This window comes from Tupaia chinensis, unplaced genomic scaffold (genome assembly GCF_000334495.1).
Source record: "Tupaia chinensis unplaced genomic scaffold, TupChi_1.0 Scaffold000146_1, whole genome shotgun sequence".
In the NCBI taxonomy this organism is placed as follows: domain Eukaryota; kingdom Metazoa; phylum Chordata; class Mammalia; order Scandentia; family Tupaiidae; genus Tupaia; species Tupaia belangeri.
The window spans coordinates 1,202,860-1,218,132 of record NW_006159616.1 but is presented as its reverse complement, the minus strand read 5'-3'; the positions used below and the strand labels follow the sequence as shown (position 1 = coordinate 1,218,132).

The window sequence follows — 15,273 nt, the reverse complement described above, 5'->3', positions numbered from 1 at the left end:
CCATGGGGGCAGCTAGGAGGGGCCATCAGAAGTTTCTAGAGTAAGACCTGCCACTTGGCAAGTGCGTGTGAGGCCTGTTTCTGGGTGGCGGGGCAGGGTGTTACAAGACTTAGGACCCCGAGGGACCACTCAGCGTGTGGCTTCGGACAAGACTCACTCCCTGGGCCTCAGCATCCCCACCTGCAGGGGCAGGGCCTCCTCTAGGCATGCGTGAGCCAGCTGAGTCTTGGCACAGACACACCCAAAACAGGGCACCTAGGAGAGGCCGAGCCTGCCGCGGGGCGCCTCTGCCCTGGGGCTCACGTTCACGCGTACACACCCCGAGCCCCCCCCGCTTGGCCAGCTGCCAGGGCAGTGGACATTTCCTCATTTCAGACACTCCTGACCCACACGGGAGGGTGGACAGGGCCGTCACTGTGGTCGGCCTGGTTCAGCTGACCAGAAAGTGTCAAGTCAGGAAAAGTTCTGGGAAAGGGGATGTGGGAAGGGGTGGGGAGGAGGGGGCGCCCAGCCCTGCTCTGGGCCGCTCTTGTTCCGTCCACTCCAACACGGCGTCCTCCTGCGGGAGAGGGGAAGCAGGTCTGAGGACATCACTGTGACCAGGCCAGAGACCTCCCGCCCCCAGGTGAGGCCGGGACCCCTGCCTGGGGGAGGGCCAAGGACAGGTTCTTCCTGAGCACAGCACCAGGGACAGCCTGGCTTGTCCCCCCATCCGGCTGTCCTGGGTCCGAGTGTGCGGCTGGGGCAGGGGGGGGCTCCGCGGGGGGGGGAGGGAGGCGCCCCACCAGCTGTTCCCAGGACCGACATGAGGCCCGGCTCCCAGCACCCCCCTGGAGGGGCCCTGCTACTCCTGCTGCTCCTGCCACTTGGCTGCCTGGCCGACACCAGCTGCTACGGGATCCCAGGGATGCCCGGCCTGCCCGGGGCACCGGGGAAGGACGGGCAGGAGGGGCTGCCAGGGCCCAGGGGGGAGCCCGGTGAGTGTGCTGGGGCGGGGGAGGGGTCTGGGGCAGGGCTGGCCAAGGGACAGGGGACAGAAACCCCCGGCAGGAAGGGTGTCCCCTCCTGTCTTCTCAGCGCCCAGGTTCCAGCCTCCTGGGGGTGGTGAGCCGGCGTGCCCCTCACCCCTCATTCCCTCCTCTGCTAGTGGGAGCGTGGAAGGGAGCATGTTAACGCTGGGCCCCGATGGGGTGGCATGAGGGACATACCCAACGCACAGCTGCCAGGGTCAAGCCCAGCCCAACATTCGGGGTGCCTTGTCCTCGCCTCTGAGGTGGGGAGGGGTGGTGCCGACCTTGGGGCGCAGAGCGGGTGGCCTGAGTGAGGTACAAGTCAGTGTGGAGCCTGCGGCTGCTCCTGGGGTGGGCAGCTGTCCCTGTTCTCAGCAGAAACCCCCTCCTGCCTGCCATACTCGCCTCCCGCCCTAGGGCTCTGGGCAGCTGGAGGGACTGTGGCCAGGGAACCTGCATAGGAATCCAGGGTGAGCCCTAGCCTGAGAAGGAGGTCGGGCCGTGAGCAGAGATGGTGTTGGGGCCAAGCCGGGCTGCGGCGTGTGTGGCCCTCATGAGTGAAGAGGCTGGAGCCCTCCCGAGTGAGGCTGGTGTGGGCTTAGCGGAGGAGACGGGGTGGCAGAGGCCGTGGGAGGGGAGGCCGGTGGAGACCGTCCTTAGGTGTTTCCCCGCAGTCACTTCTCCCAGCAGAGTGGAGTCTTACCACCACTGCAGTGGAGTCTCCAGTTCAGGCCTGCCGTTTGGGGGGACCCTCTACTCCATAGCTGTGGGGGGTGGGTTCTCCCTGGTTATTATCTTGCCCATTACTGAGCTCCTGTGTGCCAGGCCCACGTCCAGACGCTCTGTATATGCAGAGCAGCCGGGATCTCACGGAGCAGCTGGGATCTCACAGAGCAGCTGGGATCTCACGGAGCAGCCGGGATCTCACAGAGCAGCTAAGACCTCATGGAGTAGCTAGGATTTCACGGAGCAGCTGGGATCTCACAGAGCTGCTAAGACCTCATGGAGCAGCTGGGATCTCATGGAGTAGCTAGGATCTCACAGGGCAGCTAAGACCTCATGGAGCAGCTAGGATCTCACAGAGCAACTGGGATCTCACAGAACAGCTAAGACCTCATGGAGCAGCTGGGATCTCATGGAGTAGCTAGGATCTCACAGAGCAGCTGGGATCTCACAGGGCAGCTAGGATCTCACAGGGCAGCTAAGACCTCGTGGAGCAGCTAGGATCTCATGAGTAGCCAGGATCTCAAGGAGTATAGGATCTCGCAGAGCAGCCAGGATCACATGGAGCAGCTGGGATCACACGGAGTAGCTAGGATCGCTAGCTCCATTCCACACATGAGAAAACCAAGGCCAAAATCCTCTAAAGTGATTCCATCCTGTGCTGCAAATGTCACAGCCAGGGTTCGGAGAAATGGGTGACTTGCCCAAGGTCAGACAGTGGGATCCTATGGTCACGGAGGGCTTCCTGGGGGAGGTACCTGGGGCTGGGCCTTAAAAGATGGGTATGCTCTGGGTGAAGGAAGAAGAATCTCACAGAGGCTCAGCTCACTGGGCTGGACCCAGGCCAGACTCTCTGACTGGAATTCAGCCAGACTGGAATGTGAGTCCTCACTCAACCTCGACCTGGCCGTGTGGCTTTGGGCAAGAGGGAAGCTGAACCAGGTCAACCGTCCCAGGGGCCCAAGTTGAGTGGGTGGGGCGAGCTGGAGATGCAGCCCTCCCCTCAGTGGAGGCCACATGCTCCAACCAGCGGCTTCCGGTTAAGGCTGGCCTAGGTGCCTCTCTCAGGGATGGGTACAGGTTTGGGCGGGGGGAGCTCGGAGCTTGTGAAATACTGAGGAAAGATAAGAAAAGTAATACAAAACGGTAGATGCACCTGATTGAGGGGGCGGGATGACGGCCAGTGTCCACATGTGATCAAACTGGGTTAGAGCTGCATGCACACCTACACATACAGACACGACACACACACCTACACACACCACCCGCACCATACACATGCATGCCACACACACCTATACATACACCACACACCTACATACACAGACACGACACACACACGTACACCCACACACACCACACACACCTAAATCCACACACACCACACACACCACACACACCACACACACCTATACATATACCACACACCTACACACACAGACACCACACACACCTACACCCACACACACCACATACACCTAAATCCACACACACCACACACACCACACACACCACACACACCTATACATATACCACACACCTACACACACAGACACCACACACACCTACACCCACACACACCACATACACCTAAATCCACACACACCACACACACCACACACACCACACACACCTATACATATACCACACACCTACACACACAGACACCACACACACCTACACCCACACACACCACATACACCTAAATCCACACACACCACACACACCACACACACCACACACACCTATACATATACCACACACCTACACACACAGACACCACACACACCTACACCCACACACACCACATACACCTAAATCCACACACACCACACACACCACACACACCACACACACCTATACATATACCACACACCTACACACACAGACACCACACACACCTACACCCACACACACCACATACACCTAAATCCACACACACCACACACACCACACACACCACACACACCTATACATATACCACACACCTACACACACAGACACCACACACACCTACACCCACACACACCACATACACCTAAATCCACACACACCACACACACCACACACACCACACACACCTATACATATACCACACACCTACACACACAGACACCACACACACCTACACCCACACACACCACATACACCTAAATCCACACACACCACACACACCACACACACCACACACACCTATACATATACCACACACCTACACACACAGACACCACACACACCTACACCCACACACACCACATACACCTAAATCCACACACACCACACACACCACACACACCACACACACCTATACATATACCACACACCTACACACACAGACACCACACACACCTACACCCACACACACCACATACACCTAAATCCACACACACCACACACACCACACACACCACACACACCTATACATATACCACACACCTACACACACAGACACCACACACACCTACACCCACACACAACACACACACCATACGCATGCACACCACACACACCTATACATACACCACATACCTACACACACACACACCACACACACCTATATATACACCACACACCCACACACACATACACACCACACACATGCACACCACACATACCACACACACCTATACATATACCACACACCTACACACACAGACACCACACACACCTACACCCACACTCATGTGCACACCACACACACCACACACCTATACATACACCACACACCTACACACACAGACACCACACACACCTACACCCACACACACATACACACCACACACATGCACACCACACATACCACACACACCTATACATATACCACACACCTACACACCTACATCCACACCACACACAAATAGCTGCACACACACACACCACACAGCACACACACACCTGCACACACACCTACACCCGCACCACACACATAGCTGCACGCACACACACACCACACACACCTACACCCGCACCACACACACACATAGCTGAGCGCGCGCACACACACACACAGTGCACGTACAGCCGGCGAGGCTGAGTAAGCCCTGCATTATACGGACGTCAGCTGGCTGCCTTTGATTCCGTACTTCAGCTATGCAGGCTGCACCCCTGGGAAAACTCCACGAAGAGTACGTAGGGCCCCTCTGCCCTTCCCTCCCACTTCTTACTTTATTATTTCAAAATGAAAAGCCAAAGAGAATTATAAATGCAAAATTAGAAAAAAGGCCTTGGAGGGGCTAATGTAGGTTTACAGAACCTGAAGCTTAAGCTACACGAGCTTCAGGAAGACCTGCCTCTCATCAACCTACGTTTTGTCAAGAAAAGCTAAGAACTGGACTTTGACATGAGTTCTGAAGTTTTTCTATTTTTAAATTTTATCTTTTTAGTTTTTGCTGTAGTGTACAGGTGCACATGCTGGAGAGGGACAGCGAGTGAAGGAAAGTGAGAAATCACCTCCAGGGGGAAGGCCATGCCACAATCTCTTCTCCATTCGCCTCTTGGGATTTTTTGAGCACATGCATCCGGTGTGTTCTTCAAGCCACTGGGTCCAGGACTCGAACGTGAGGTTGGCCACGTGGAATCTAGGTGCCTTAATCGCCATGCCACCTGCTGGCTACAAGTTCTGAATTTCTTAATATCAAGCTCGAATTTTCAAATGTAAGCACATCATGCAGGCCAAGGGGCAGGATGGGGATGAGTCGGGAACTCAGTGCTCTGGGAGGCCGACCACATGGGAAGGTTCTGGGTTCGCATCCCGAGACCTCCCTGACTTGCCGAGCGTGCAAGCCGGCAGAGCAGGGCTGGCTCAGGACGTGAAGGTGCTGCCAGGGAGCCCGACTCTCTTTCTCTCTCTCTCATGGAAGAAACAAACTTTCGACACAGTGCAGGCTTCTCAGCGGGCATCTGTGGCCGCGTGCGGCCGTCTGGGGCTGACGCCCTCTGAGCCCAGCGCTGATGCTTCCTGGGGCTGCTGCCTCCACCTCTCCACCGCATGTGTGGTAACTGGGCCAAGACAGGGGAGTGCCTTCCACAAGGTCAGAGGGCGAGGGCAAGTCCATGGGGGAGCAGGACCCGAACCAGGATCTCCCCTCCTCTGGCCGCACTGCTCCCAGGGCACTGGTCCTCTGTGGGAAGGAGATTCGGGAGACCAGACTGGTGTTTCCTGGAGCACACCCTCGGGGCCTGCTCACCTGGCCCTCAGCTCACTTCCTGCCTGCTCCTCTCTCCCCAGGAATCCCGGCTATTCCAGGGACACGAGGACCCAAGGGTCGGAAGGGAGAACCTGGCCTACCTGGCCATCCCGGGAAAAACGGCCCCATGGGACCTGCAGGTCTGCCGGGCCTTCCCGGCCTCACGGGCCCCCCTGGCGAGCCAGGCGAGGAGGGCAGGTACAAGCAGAAGCACCAGTCGGTGTTCACGGTCACCCGGCAGACCGCCCAGTTCCCGGCACCCAACAGCCTGGTCAAGTTCAACACGGTCGTCACCAACCCGCAGGGGCACTACGACACGAGCACGGGCAAGTTCACCTGCCGGGTCCCCGGCCTCTACTATTTTGTCCACCACACGTCGCAGACGGCCAACCTCTGCGTGAACTTGCACCGCAGCGGCGTCAAGGTGACCACCTTCTGCGACCACATGTCCAACAGCAAGCAGGTCAGCTCGGGCGGTGTGCTGCTGCAGCTGCAGGCGGGCGAGGAGGTGTGGCTGGCCGTCAACGACTACAACGGCATGGTGGGCGTGGAGGGCTCCGACAGCGTCTTCTCCGGCTTCCTGCTCTTCCCTGACTAAGCGCCAGGCCTGCTCCAGTCCTTCCGTTTCCCTGCATGGACCTGCCATGCCCATCAGCCTCGGCATCCCTGCTCGGACCATTCTTCCCCTTCCTCCAGGAAGCCCACCCTGACTACTCCCCTGCCCCATGAGTCCTCTCCCTTCTCTTAAACAGTACCTTCTGGTATTTGCATTTATTTTCTCTGGGTCTTGGAAGAGGCTAGGAGAGACACCAATAAAGAATTCAGTCAATCAATATGTGTGGCTCAGGTTCCTCAGGGCCAGTGCTTTGCACTTTGGATTGTCAACTCTGCCCTGCTGCAGCTGTCTCTGGGCTCTGGGCTCTGGGCTCTGGGCAGCTAGTTGGTGCTCAGTGAAGTCTGGCGGCCAGCGTTCAGATACTAAGCACCGTTAAGCTGGTGGGAGAGAAATGCCCCATGTGGTCGCAGGCTGCCCCGTGTGGCCAGCTGCCGTCCCTCGTCTACAGGAGAGGCACCACAGCCTTTAACGGTGTCCGAGCGCCCAGCCTCCGCTGAACTTCAGGAGCACTTGCCAAAGTGGGGTCTGACTCGGGTCAGCCAGTGTGAGCGGATGTGTAAGGAGCTTGTGCCCTGGATGGGCAGGTGGGAGAGGGAGCAAGAGAGAGTGCAAAACTGCCCCCCAATGTCTGAGTCACCCCGAATAGCGAGAACTTCTGCCCAGACATGAGTGTGGACTGTGCCGGTACTGACAGGTGGCCCCGCTGTCAGGATCCGTGTGAGAGGCCAGGGAAACCTACTGCGTGCTGGCTCAGGGGCAAAGACTTCAGGGTAGAACCTAGAGCCCAGGGGGACTCCTGCCAACTCAGGCTGGGAGAGGCTGACCTGACCCGGCTGGGATCACGGCTGCTTCCACAAAGCCCCACGGAGCCCCCGAGGCCCAGCCGACCAAGGGCCGTAGGAGCAGCAGTTGAGCTGAGCCCCCACCACCTCCATGTCCTGTGGCTCCCTTGTTCCTGAAAGAGGCGGCTCCCACCCCAGGGCCTTTGCCCGTGCTGCCCCTTCAGCCTGCAGAGCCCCAGGCCTCACACAGCCGTCGGCACAGGCAGGACCTACCCAACCGTCAGGACCGGCTCCTCCACGGCGCCTTCCGCTTCTGCCATGCCCCATAGTGCCTTCCGGAGACTGGGCCCCAAATTCAGGACTCCCGAGAGCCCAGCTTCCCAAAGCCGGTGATGAGTGAAACACCTACAGTGTTAAGAAAACACCACACCGGATTCTGGGCCCGCGGCCGTCTGAGGGTGCGTGGGAAGGTTGGTGAGTGGGCTATGGTGAGTGGGTGGCCTGCAAGTGACTCTGGGGCACGTGGCCCACGACACGCTGTCCTACACTGACTCGCTTCACCTGGGCTGCCTCACAGCTGGACTGGGGATGTCCTCGAGGACAGGCCCCTTTGGAACCTGCCTGGCACTTAAAAAGGGAACGTGTAAAGTGGACGGGGAGACCTGTGCACACACATGTGCGCACACAGCAGGTGGGGAGACCTGTGCACACACACATGTGCGCACACAGCAGGTGGGGAGACCTGTGCACACACACATGTGCGCACACAGCAGGTGGGGAGACCTGTGCACACACACATGTGCGCACACAGCAGGTGGGGAGACCTGTGCACACACACATGTGCGCACACAGCAGGTGGGGAGACCTGTGCACACACACATGTGCGCACACAGCAGGTGGGGAGACCTGTGCACACACACATGTGCGCACACAGCAGGTGGGGAGACCTGTGCACACACACATGTGCGCACACAGCAGGTGGGGAGACCTGTGCACACACACATGTGCGCACACAGCAGGTGGGGAGACCTGTGCACACACACATGTGCGCACACAGCAGGTGGGGAGACCTGTGCACACACACATGTGCGCACACAGCAGGTGGGGAGACCTGTGCACACACACATGTGCGCACACAGCAGGTGGGGAGACCTGTGCACACACACATGTGCGCACACAGCAGGTGGGGAGACCTGTGCACACACACATGTGCGCACACAGCAGGTGGGGAGACCTGTGCACACACACATGTGCGCACACAGCAGGTGGGGAGACCTGTGCACACACACATGTGCGCACACAGCAGGTGGGGAGACCTGTGCACACACACATGTGCGCACACAGCAGGTGGGGAGACCTGTGCACACACACATGTGCGCACACAGCAGGTGGGGAGACCTGTGCACACACACATGTGCGCACACAGCAGGTGGGGAGACCTGTGCACACACACATGTGCGCACACAGCAGGTGGGGAGACCTGTGCACACACACATGTGCGCACACAGCAGGTGGGGAGACCTGTGCACACACACATGTGCGCACACAGCAGGTGGGGAGACCTGTGCACACACACATGTGCGCACACAGCAGGTGGGGAGACCTGTGCACACACACATGTGCGCACACAGCAGGTGGGGAGACCTGTGCACACACACATGTGCGCACACAGCAGGTGGGGAGACCTGTGCACACACACATGTGCGCACACAGCAGGTGGGGAGACCTGTGCACACACACATGTGCGCACACAGCAGGTGGGGAGACCTGTGCACACACACATGTGCGCACACAGCAGGTGGGGAGACCTGTGCACACACACATGTGCGCACACAGCAGGTGGGGAGACCTGTGCACACACACATGTGCGCACACAGCAGGTGGGGAGACCTGTGCACACACACATGTGCGCACACAGCAGGTGGGGAGACCTGTGCACACACACATGTGCGCACACAGCAGGTGGGGAGACCTGTGCACACACACATGTGCGCACACAGCAGGTGGGGAGACCTGTGCACACACACATGTGCGCACACAGCAGGTGGGGAGACCTGTGCACACACACATGTGCGCACACAGCAGGTGGGGAGACCTGTGCACACACACATGTGCGCACACAGCAGGTGGGGAGACCTGTGCACACACACATGTGCGCACACAGCAGGTGGGGAGACCTGTGCACACACACATGTGCGCACACAGCAGGTGGGGAGACCTGTGCACACACATGTGCGCACACAGCAGGTGGCAAGGCCGAAGGGCCCCCACCCGGCTCACCGAGTCTGGGCACCTCTGGCTCAGGCCGCCCGGGGCTCGGGCCCTAGCATCCCAGTCTCCTTCCGCAACCGCTTAGCAGCCCAGCCAGCAATGCTGCAAGGGGGACATCTCTCTTCTCATTTCTCTTTGTTTAGAAAATCAATACCCCGTTTATGTAGGCCACGGTGTCAGATCAGAAACCTGTACTTTGGAAACGACAATTCCTGTGCCATTTTTATTTTCCTTAATTGTTTCCTTGTCGTTCTCTCCTGTCAGAAGACAGACCTTTGAAAATGCCAGCTTTTCTGCCGTGCTGAGGGCAGGCGGGTGGGACTTAAGGGGGGTAGGCAAAGAGGGGTAGGGTGGGGCAGGGACCAGAACGAGACACCCCAAATGGCAAGCAATCTCTTTTGGACCACAGGGAGGCGAGGGCTTTTAGTTTGCTTTTTCCAGTCTGTGGGATCGCCCCTTTATCAGGGATGCCAGTGGGTGCACAGGTGCCAGGCCTGCTGTGTGTGCGTGCGGGGCAGGGCCCACACGGAGGTCAGGGCCCAGAGACCCTGACTGCCTGAGCCAGACCAAATCCACGCGTGGCACCTCCGTCCACAGACTCCGAGAAGCCGGTCTTCTCCTTGTGTCAGTGGACCAGGTCCGCGTGTGCATTGGTAGCTGCCAAGGGCTGGCCCTTAGCTGGGCCCTGGACATGCAGGGCCATCCCACTGCCCCCCACACAACGCCTGGGGTGCCCAAACCGCCATTTATGCACGGGAAAACTGAAATGGAAAATTGCCCGAGGCTGCACAGGAAGAGGCAGCCCTGGGTGGACTGCCGTGTGTAAAACGCAGCCCTGCGAGCGAGGCCCACGCAACGGGAAGGTCAACAGTTCAAGTGCAGAGGCCCCTCGAGTGTGCCAGGCAGCTGCCATCCAGGCCGGCTGAAGCTGGGGGTGCATCGTGACGTGGGGACCACGTCGGCAGCGCCAAGTCTCTCTCTCATGGAATAAATAAATACACTTTTAAAAATGGAATGAAAGAGACAGACCTGGGTCTTCAACTTGGGAGTGGCTGATTCCAAAGCTGGTGCTGAACCCCCCTCTACTCTCCCTGCCCGGGCTTCATTGCCTCAACCCCAAGGTCAAACCCATCTTTCCCAGTGCCCTCAGCCCCCAAGGAATTAGAGGCCCAGGCCCAGGCGGCCTGGGGAACCCCCAGATGGACCCCAGGCCCCGCCACCTACCAATTCCCTTCTTGGAGTCCACACCCCTCCCTCCTCGCCCAGCCTGGGCCTGCAGTCCGCCTGAGCCTGGAAACCTTTTTCAGACGCGTCTCTCTCCCCCTCGCCCGCGGAGGGACACTTACCTTCCATTGGCAGCATCCACGAGCCCCGTGACTTTCTGTCCCTAAATGCAGGTGTCGAGAGGGGCCCCCAGTTTCTGCTGCCCCGCAGGGTTGCTCTCCCTAAGGGGCATCACAGGCCTTGGACGCCGCCTTCGGGAGAGGCCTGGCACCCTGGTGGCCAGGTCCTGCGCTCGCCACCTACATGGGGCGGGGCTCCAGCAGTCGCTCAGGCACTGTGACCCCTGGTGTCCTCTGAGGTCGAACACCAGTGTCCCCAGGAGAAGGGAGGCTCCCCGGGGACAGGAGCCGTGGCGGGTTGCGTAGGACTCCATCTTCAGCCTAGCCATAGATGCTAACGGGCCCTCCAGGCCTCAGTTTCCCACAAACAAGGGAGAGGAAGGGGCCAGTGACCGCCAAGGCCCCTCCAGCCCTCACCTGGGTGTTTCCAGGAGCGGCACCAGCAAGCCTGCCAGCCCTTATGACCGCCATCGGCTTTAAGCCCCGCACGAGTGGAGGGAGGGGTGTAAAGAAGTAGTGAGCACATTTAAAACTCATTATTAGGTTGTTTTCTAAAAGCAGGGAGCGAGCAAGGCTGCAGGATGGGAAGGGTGCCGAAGACGCCGGCCCAGGAAGGAGCCGCCAGGACCGGCCAGCCCAGTGTGCCCCTCACGCACGCCCCCTGCGGCTCCATCACCCGCGCCTCCTCCCCGGGGGTTGGTGTGATTATGGTCCCCACGGTAGAGAAAATGGGGCTCCCTGGCGCTCCCTTGGTGAGAACGCTCAGCCGGGGAGCGGCAGAGCCGGGACACGAGTCCAGCATCCAGGCAACAGGCCAGCCACGCCGTCACCATGGACAGACGGCCCTGCCCGGAGGTCCGGCAGGCAGGCTGCCAGCTGTGGACATTCCCCGGGCCAGCTCAGCCCCCAGAGCTGCCGAGTCGGCGAAACCCAGCTTGCACCCACCCAACCCTGTTTACTGCCAACCCTGCGGGTTGCAGAAATGGGACCTGAAACTGCCTGAGGGCAGCAGAATGGGGAGACAGTGGGGTGACAGGGAGGGGGGCTGGCCTGCTGGGCCCATGGGAGGGGACCATAGGGGACAGACCTTCCCTCTGTGGGGAATGGGACTTCCGCTCTGGACCGAGAGCAGCGAGCTCCGGCTCCTGGTCCCACTGCTCGTCAACCCTGCGGGTTGCAGAAATGGGACCTGAAACTGCCTGAAGGCAGCAGAATGGGGAGACAGTGGGGTGACAGGGAGGGGGGCTGGCCTGCTGGGCCCATGGGAGGGGACCATAGGGGACAGACCTTCCCTCTGTGGGGAATGGGACTTCCGCTCTGGACCGAGAGCAGCGAGCTCCGGCTCCTGGTCCCACTGCTACCCAGCCCTGTGGCATCCCAGGACACAAGTTTCCAGGTGAGGTCGGGCCTCAGCACCTGCAGGGCCAGCCAGCAGGGTCAGCATGGTTGGGGGGGGGGAGATGCCACCGGGTAGGCCTTGCCTTCCCTGTCTTGGAGCTGCCTGGGCCACCGGAATCAACCCCTCTGGGGGGGAGCCCGGGGTGTGTCACCACCCAGGGCCCAGGTGACGAGCAGGTGGCCTACACTGGGGACTCTGGCAAGGACTTGTCCAGCCCCTGCCTCTTAGGTGTTGGTCATGTTGGGCAAGTCACTTGACTTCTCTCAGTTGGAGACCCCAGAATTTTTCAGGGGTGCCATGAGCCCTAAAAGAGGTCAAGCTCACCAGTGTTTAGTGGATGCCCTGGTTCAAAATATGCCAGTAAACCAGAGCCAGGGGAGGGTGGCGCCTCCGTCCAGTGCTTGCCCAGCGCCTTGGGCCACACATTTCCGCCTGGTCTGCTGAGAAGGCGCCTTTGAAGGGAAGCCTTTGCTTTGCAGGTGGAGCCATGACTGGCCATTAGTGAGGACTGAAGTGCTCGGTGAGCGCGGCAGGCCCCTGAAGCAGGCCTGGGCGGGGCTGCCCTGGGGACTTTGTTCCCCCAGGCGTGTGTCTGTGCCCTTCCATCGAGCTGGCATCCCTTCGGGCTGAAATTCATACCGCCAAAGAGGGCCCAAGGGACTTGGTCCTTGCCTCAGGTCGTGCAGCCAGGTAGCAGAGGGGACCTGGCTCCGAGCTGGGGGAAAGGGGCCGCTGGTGGCAGGAGATGGAGGGGTCGGCGGTTGGGGTAGAAGTGGGAGGAGTGAGGCTGGTGGGGAGGATGGCGTGGCAAAGGCAGGGCGCACGTGGGTGGATGTTAATCCCTATGCCAAGTCTGAGACTCGGTGCCCCAAGATGAGCTAGAACTGAGACTTCCCACTCGCTTACCCCCTCCCACTTCCCCAGGAAGCTCAAATCCCACCAGGACCTGATCTCCCCGACTCTGCAGGCAGATGAAGCTCTGTACCCCTGGGGTGTGGACAACAGAGAGAGAGGCCCTTGCCCTGAGTCCACTCTCCCAAAGAATCCGAATCCTTTTTTACTTCTACATTTTCTTCTTGTCTCAAACCTCCAGAACTCTTGGGCGGTGGTGACAATAATCAAATAGCTAACTAGGATGGGAAGGGTGCTGACGATGCAGGCCCAGGAAGGAGCCACACGCTCTCAAGCCATAGCTCTCAAGCCATAGCTCGTCTGTGCTTCGCGCAACCCTAGGAGAGGTTAGTGTTGATCCCATTTCCTAGAGGAGTAGCAGTGGCCAGAGAGAAGTCACTTTCCCAGGGCCCTTAGCGTAGAAGGGTAGAGGCCTGATCTGAACCCGGGCCGCGTTGTCTGCTTCGGACACCACAGGCCCCTCTCCACCAGGTGAGGCCTTGCTGCCCGGCGACAAGTGCCAACGTCCTGATGAGAAGTGCCCAGCTCCTCAGCCCAGTCCTTCTGTCTGGAATCCTAACAGCCCCAAATTCTAACACTCAGAGGATGTGGGATTGAATCCCAGCCTCACAGGAGCTGTGCAACCTCTATTGAGAGTCTCGCCTTCTCAATCCCCAGTTTCCTCGTCTGCTGAATGAGGAAGCATTTAACAGAAGTGCCTTCTCAGGAGGCTGTCACAAAAACTCAAAAGGAATGAGATAATGGTATGTAAAGTGTCTGGCCTAGAGCCCAACATGGTCCCCAATGCTGGCTAAGTGCTCAACTTGCTCACGATGTTGGACTGTCACTTGGTACAGCCCCCAGCGAGGAGGAGAACTGAGCTGTGCTGGCAGTTGGGCAGCCAGATGCCCAGGCTGTTTGCTGGCAGGCCCTGGCCACACCCCTCCGCACAGCTGCCCTTCCCCTGTACAGGGCCTGGCCTAGCTCAGGGGCTGGCGCGGTGACTGGGACTGAGCCGGTTGCCAGGGCCCACGAGCCAGTCATGGCAAGGTCGGTGGTCCCAGGGAGCTTCCGTGTGTGGAATACCGGGCACAGCCAGCTCAAGCCAGAGGACTAGGTGGTCACAGCCCTGCCGTGAACCAGCTCACTAGGCGACTTTGAGCAGCTGCTTTCTCATTTCCAGTGTCAATTCCTTCGTCTGCAAGATGGGGATCCATCACCCCCCCTCCCCAGGGCGTTGTGAGGATCCAATAGCAGCAGCAAGTCCAAAGGACACCGTGAAGCTCTCTGAGTCTCTTCCCTCCCGGCTCATCTGGGTGCCCATGGCTATCCTGGGAGCTGGATGGGGACCGCTCTGCTCTCCCATTTGAAGAACAGAAGCAGCTTGGCCTCTGTGGCTTGAGAGTGAGGGAAGGTTTCCTGGAGGAAAGGGGCTTTGATCCAAGCCTTGAGGAATGGGGAAAATGCCAATCTGGGCAAAGGTGGAAGGGGCTTCCTTGACAGTAATGAGCTCCCATTACTGGAATGGTGCAAGCCGTGCATGTACGAGCCTGCGGCAGAGAGGACATTGAGGGGGGCTTAAGAATAGGCCGAAGCTAGGCCAACTGGTGGCATGGTGGCTAAGGCAGCTCGATCCCCCATGGCCAGCTGCGCACTTCAAGCCCTAGACCTGGCAGCTTGGGGAACACACGCTGGGCACATGCGTATGCGTGCCCAAAGTCCCAGGAGAAGAATGGAGGAGAAGGGATTGCAGTGTGGCCATCCCTCCAGGGGTCATTTCTCACTTTCCCTCTCTCTGTCTCTCTCTCTGGCGAGTGCACACTCCCTATAGCAAAAAAATTCTACTAATAATAGTAACAATAGGTTGGACTAGATAAACGTGAAGGTCCTTCTGTCCTGAGAATGAATGCCATGGGACACTGGCATGTGACCAGCTCAGGACAACCCACGGGCTGCTTCCTAGATTTCTGGGACTAAGAAGGGGCTAGTGCACCCCCCTGTCAGAGCTGCAGCTCTCGGAGGGGCCTGGGGACTCTCCGCTAGCAGAGACG

The 15,273-nt window shown here is 59.1% G+C and overlaps 1 protein-coding gene across 1 annotated transcript; it reads left to right on the top strand.

Annotated features, from left to right (window-relative positions):
* The first annotated feature begins 474 nt into the window (after positions 1-474).
* C1QC (complement C1q C chain) lies at positions 475-6,753 on the top strand. The gene is made up of 3 exons (XM_006145162.3): positions 475-625; positions 789-977; positions 5,962-6,753. The coding sequence occupies exons 2-3, from the start codon at positions 806-808 to the stop codon at positions 6,516-6,518; spliced, it is 729 nt and encodes a 242-aa protein (XP_006145224.1). The 5' UTR covers positions 475-625; positions 789-805; the 3' UTR covers positions 6,519-6,753.
* Positions 6,754-15,273: the final 8,520 nt, after the last annotated feature.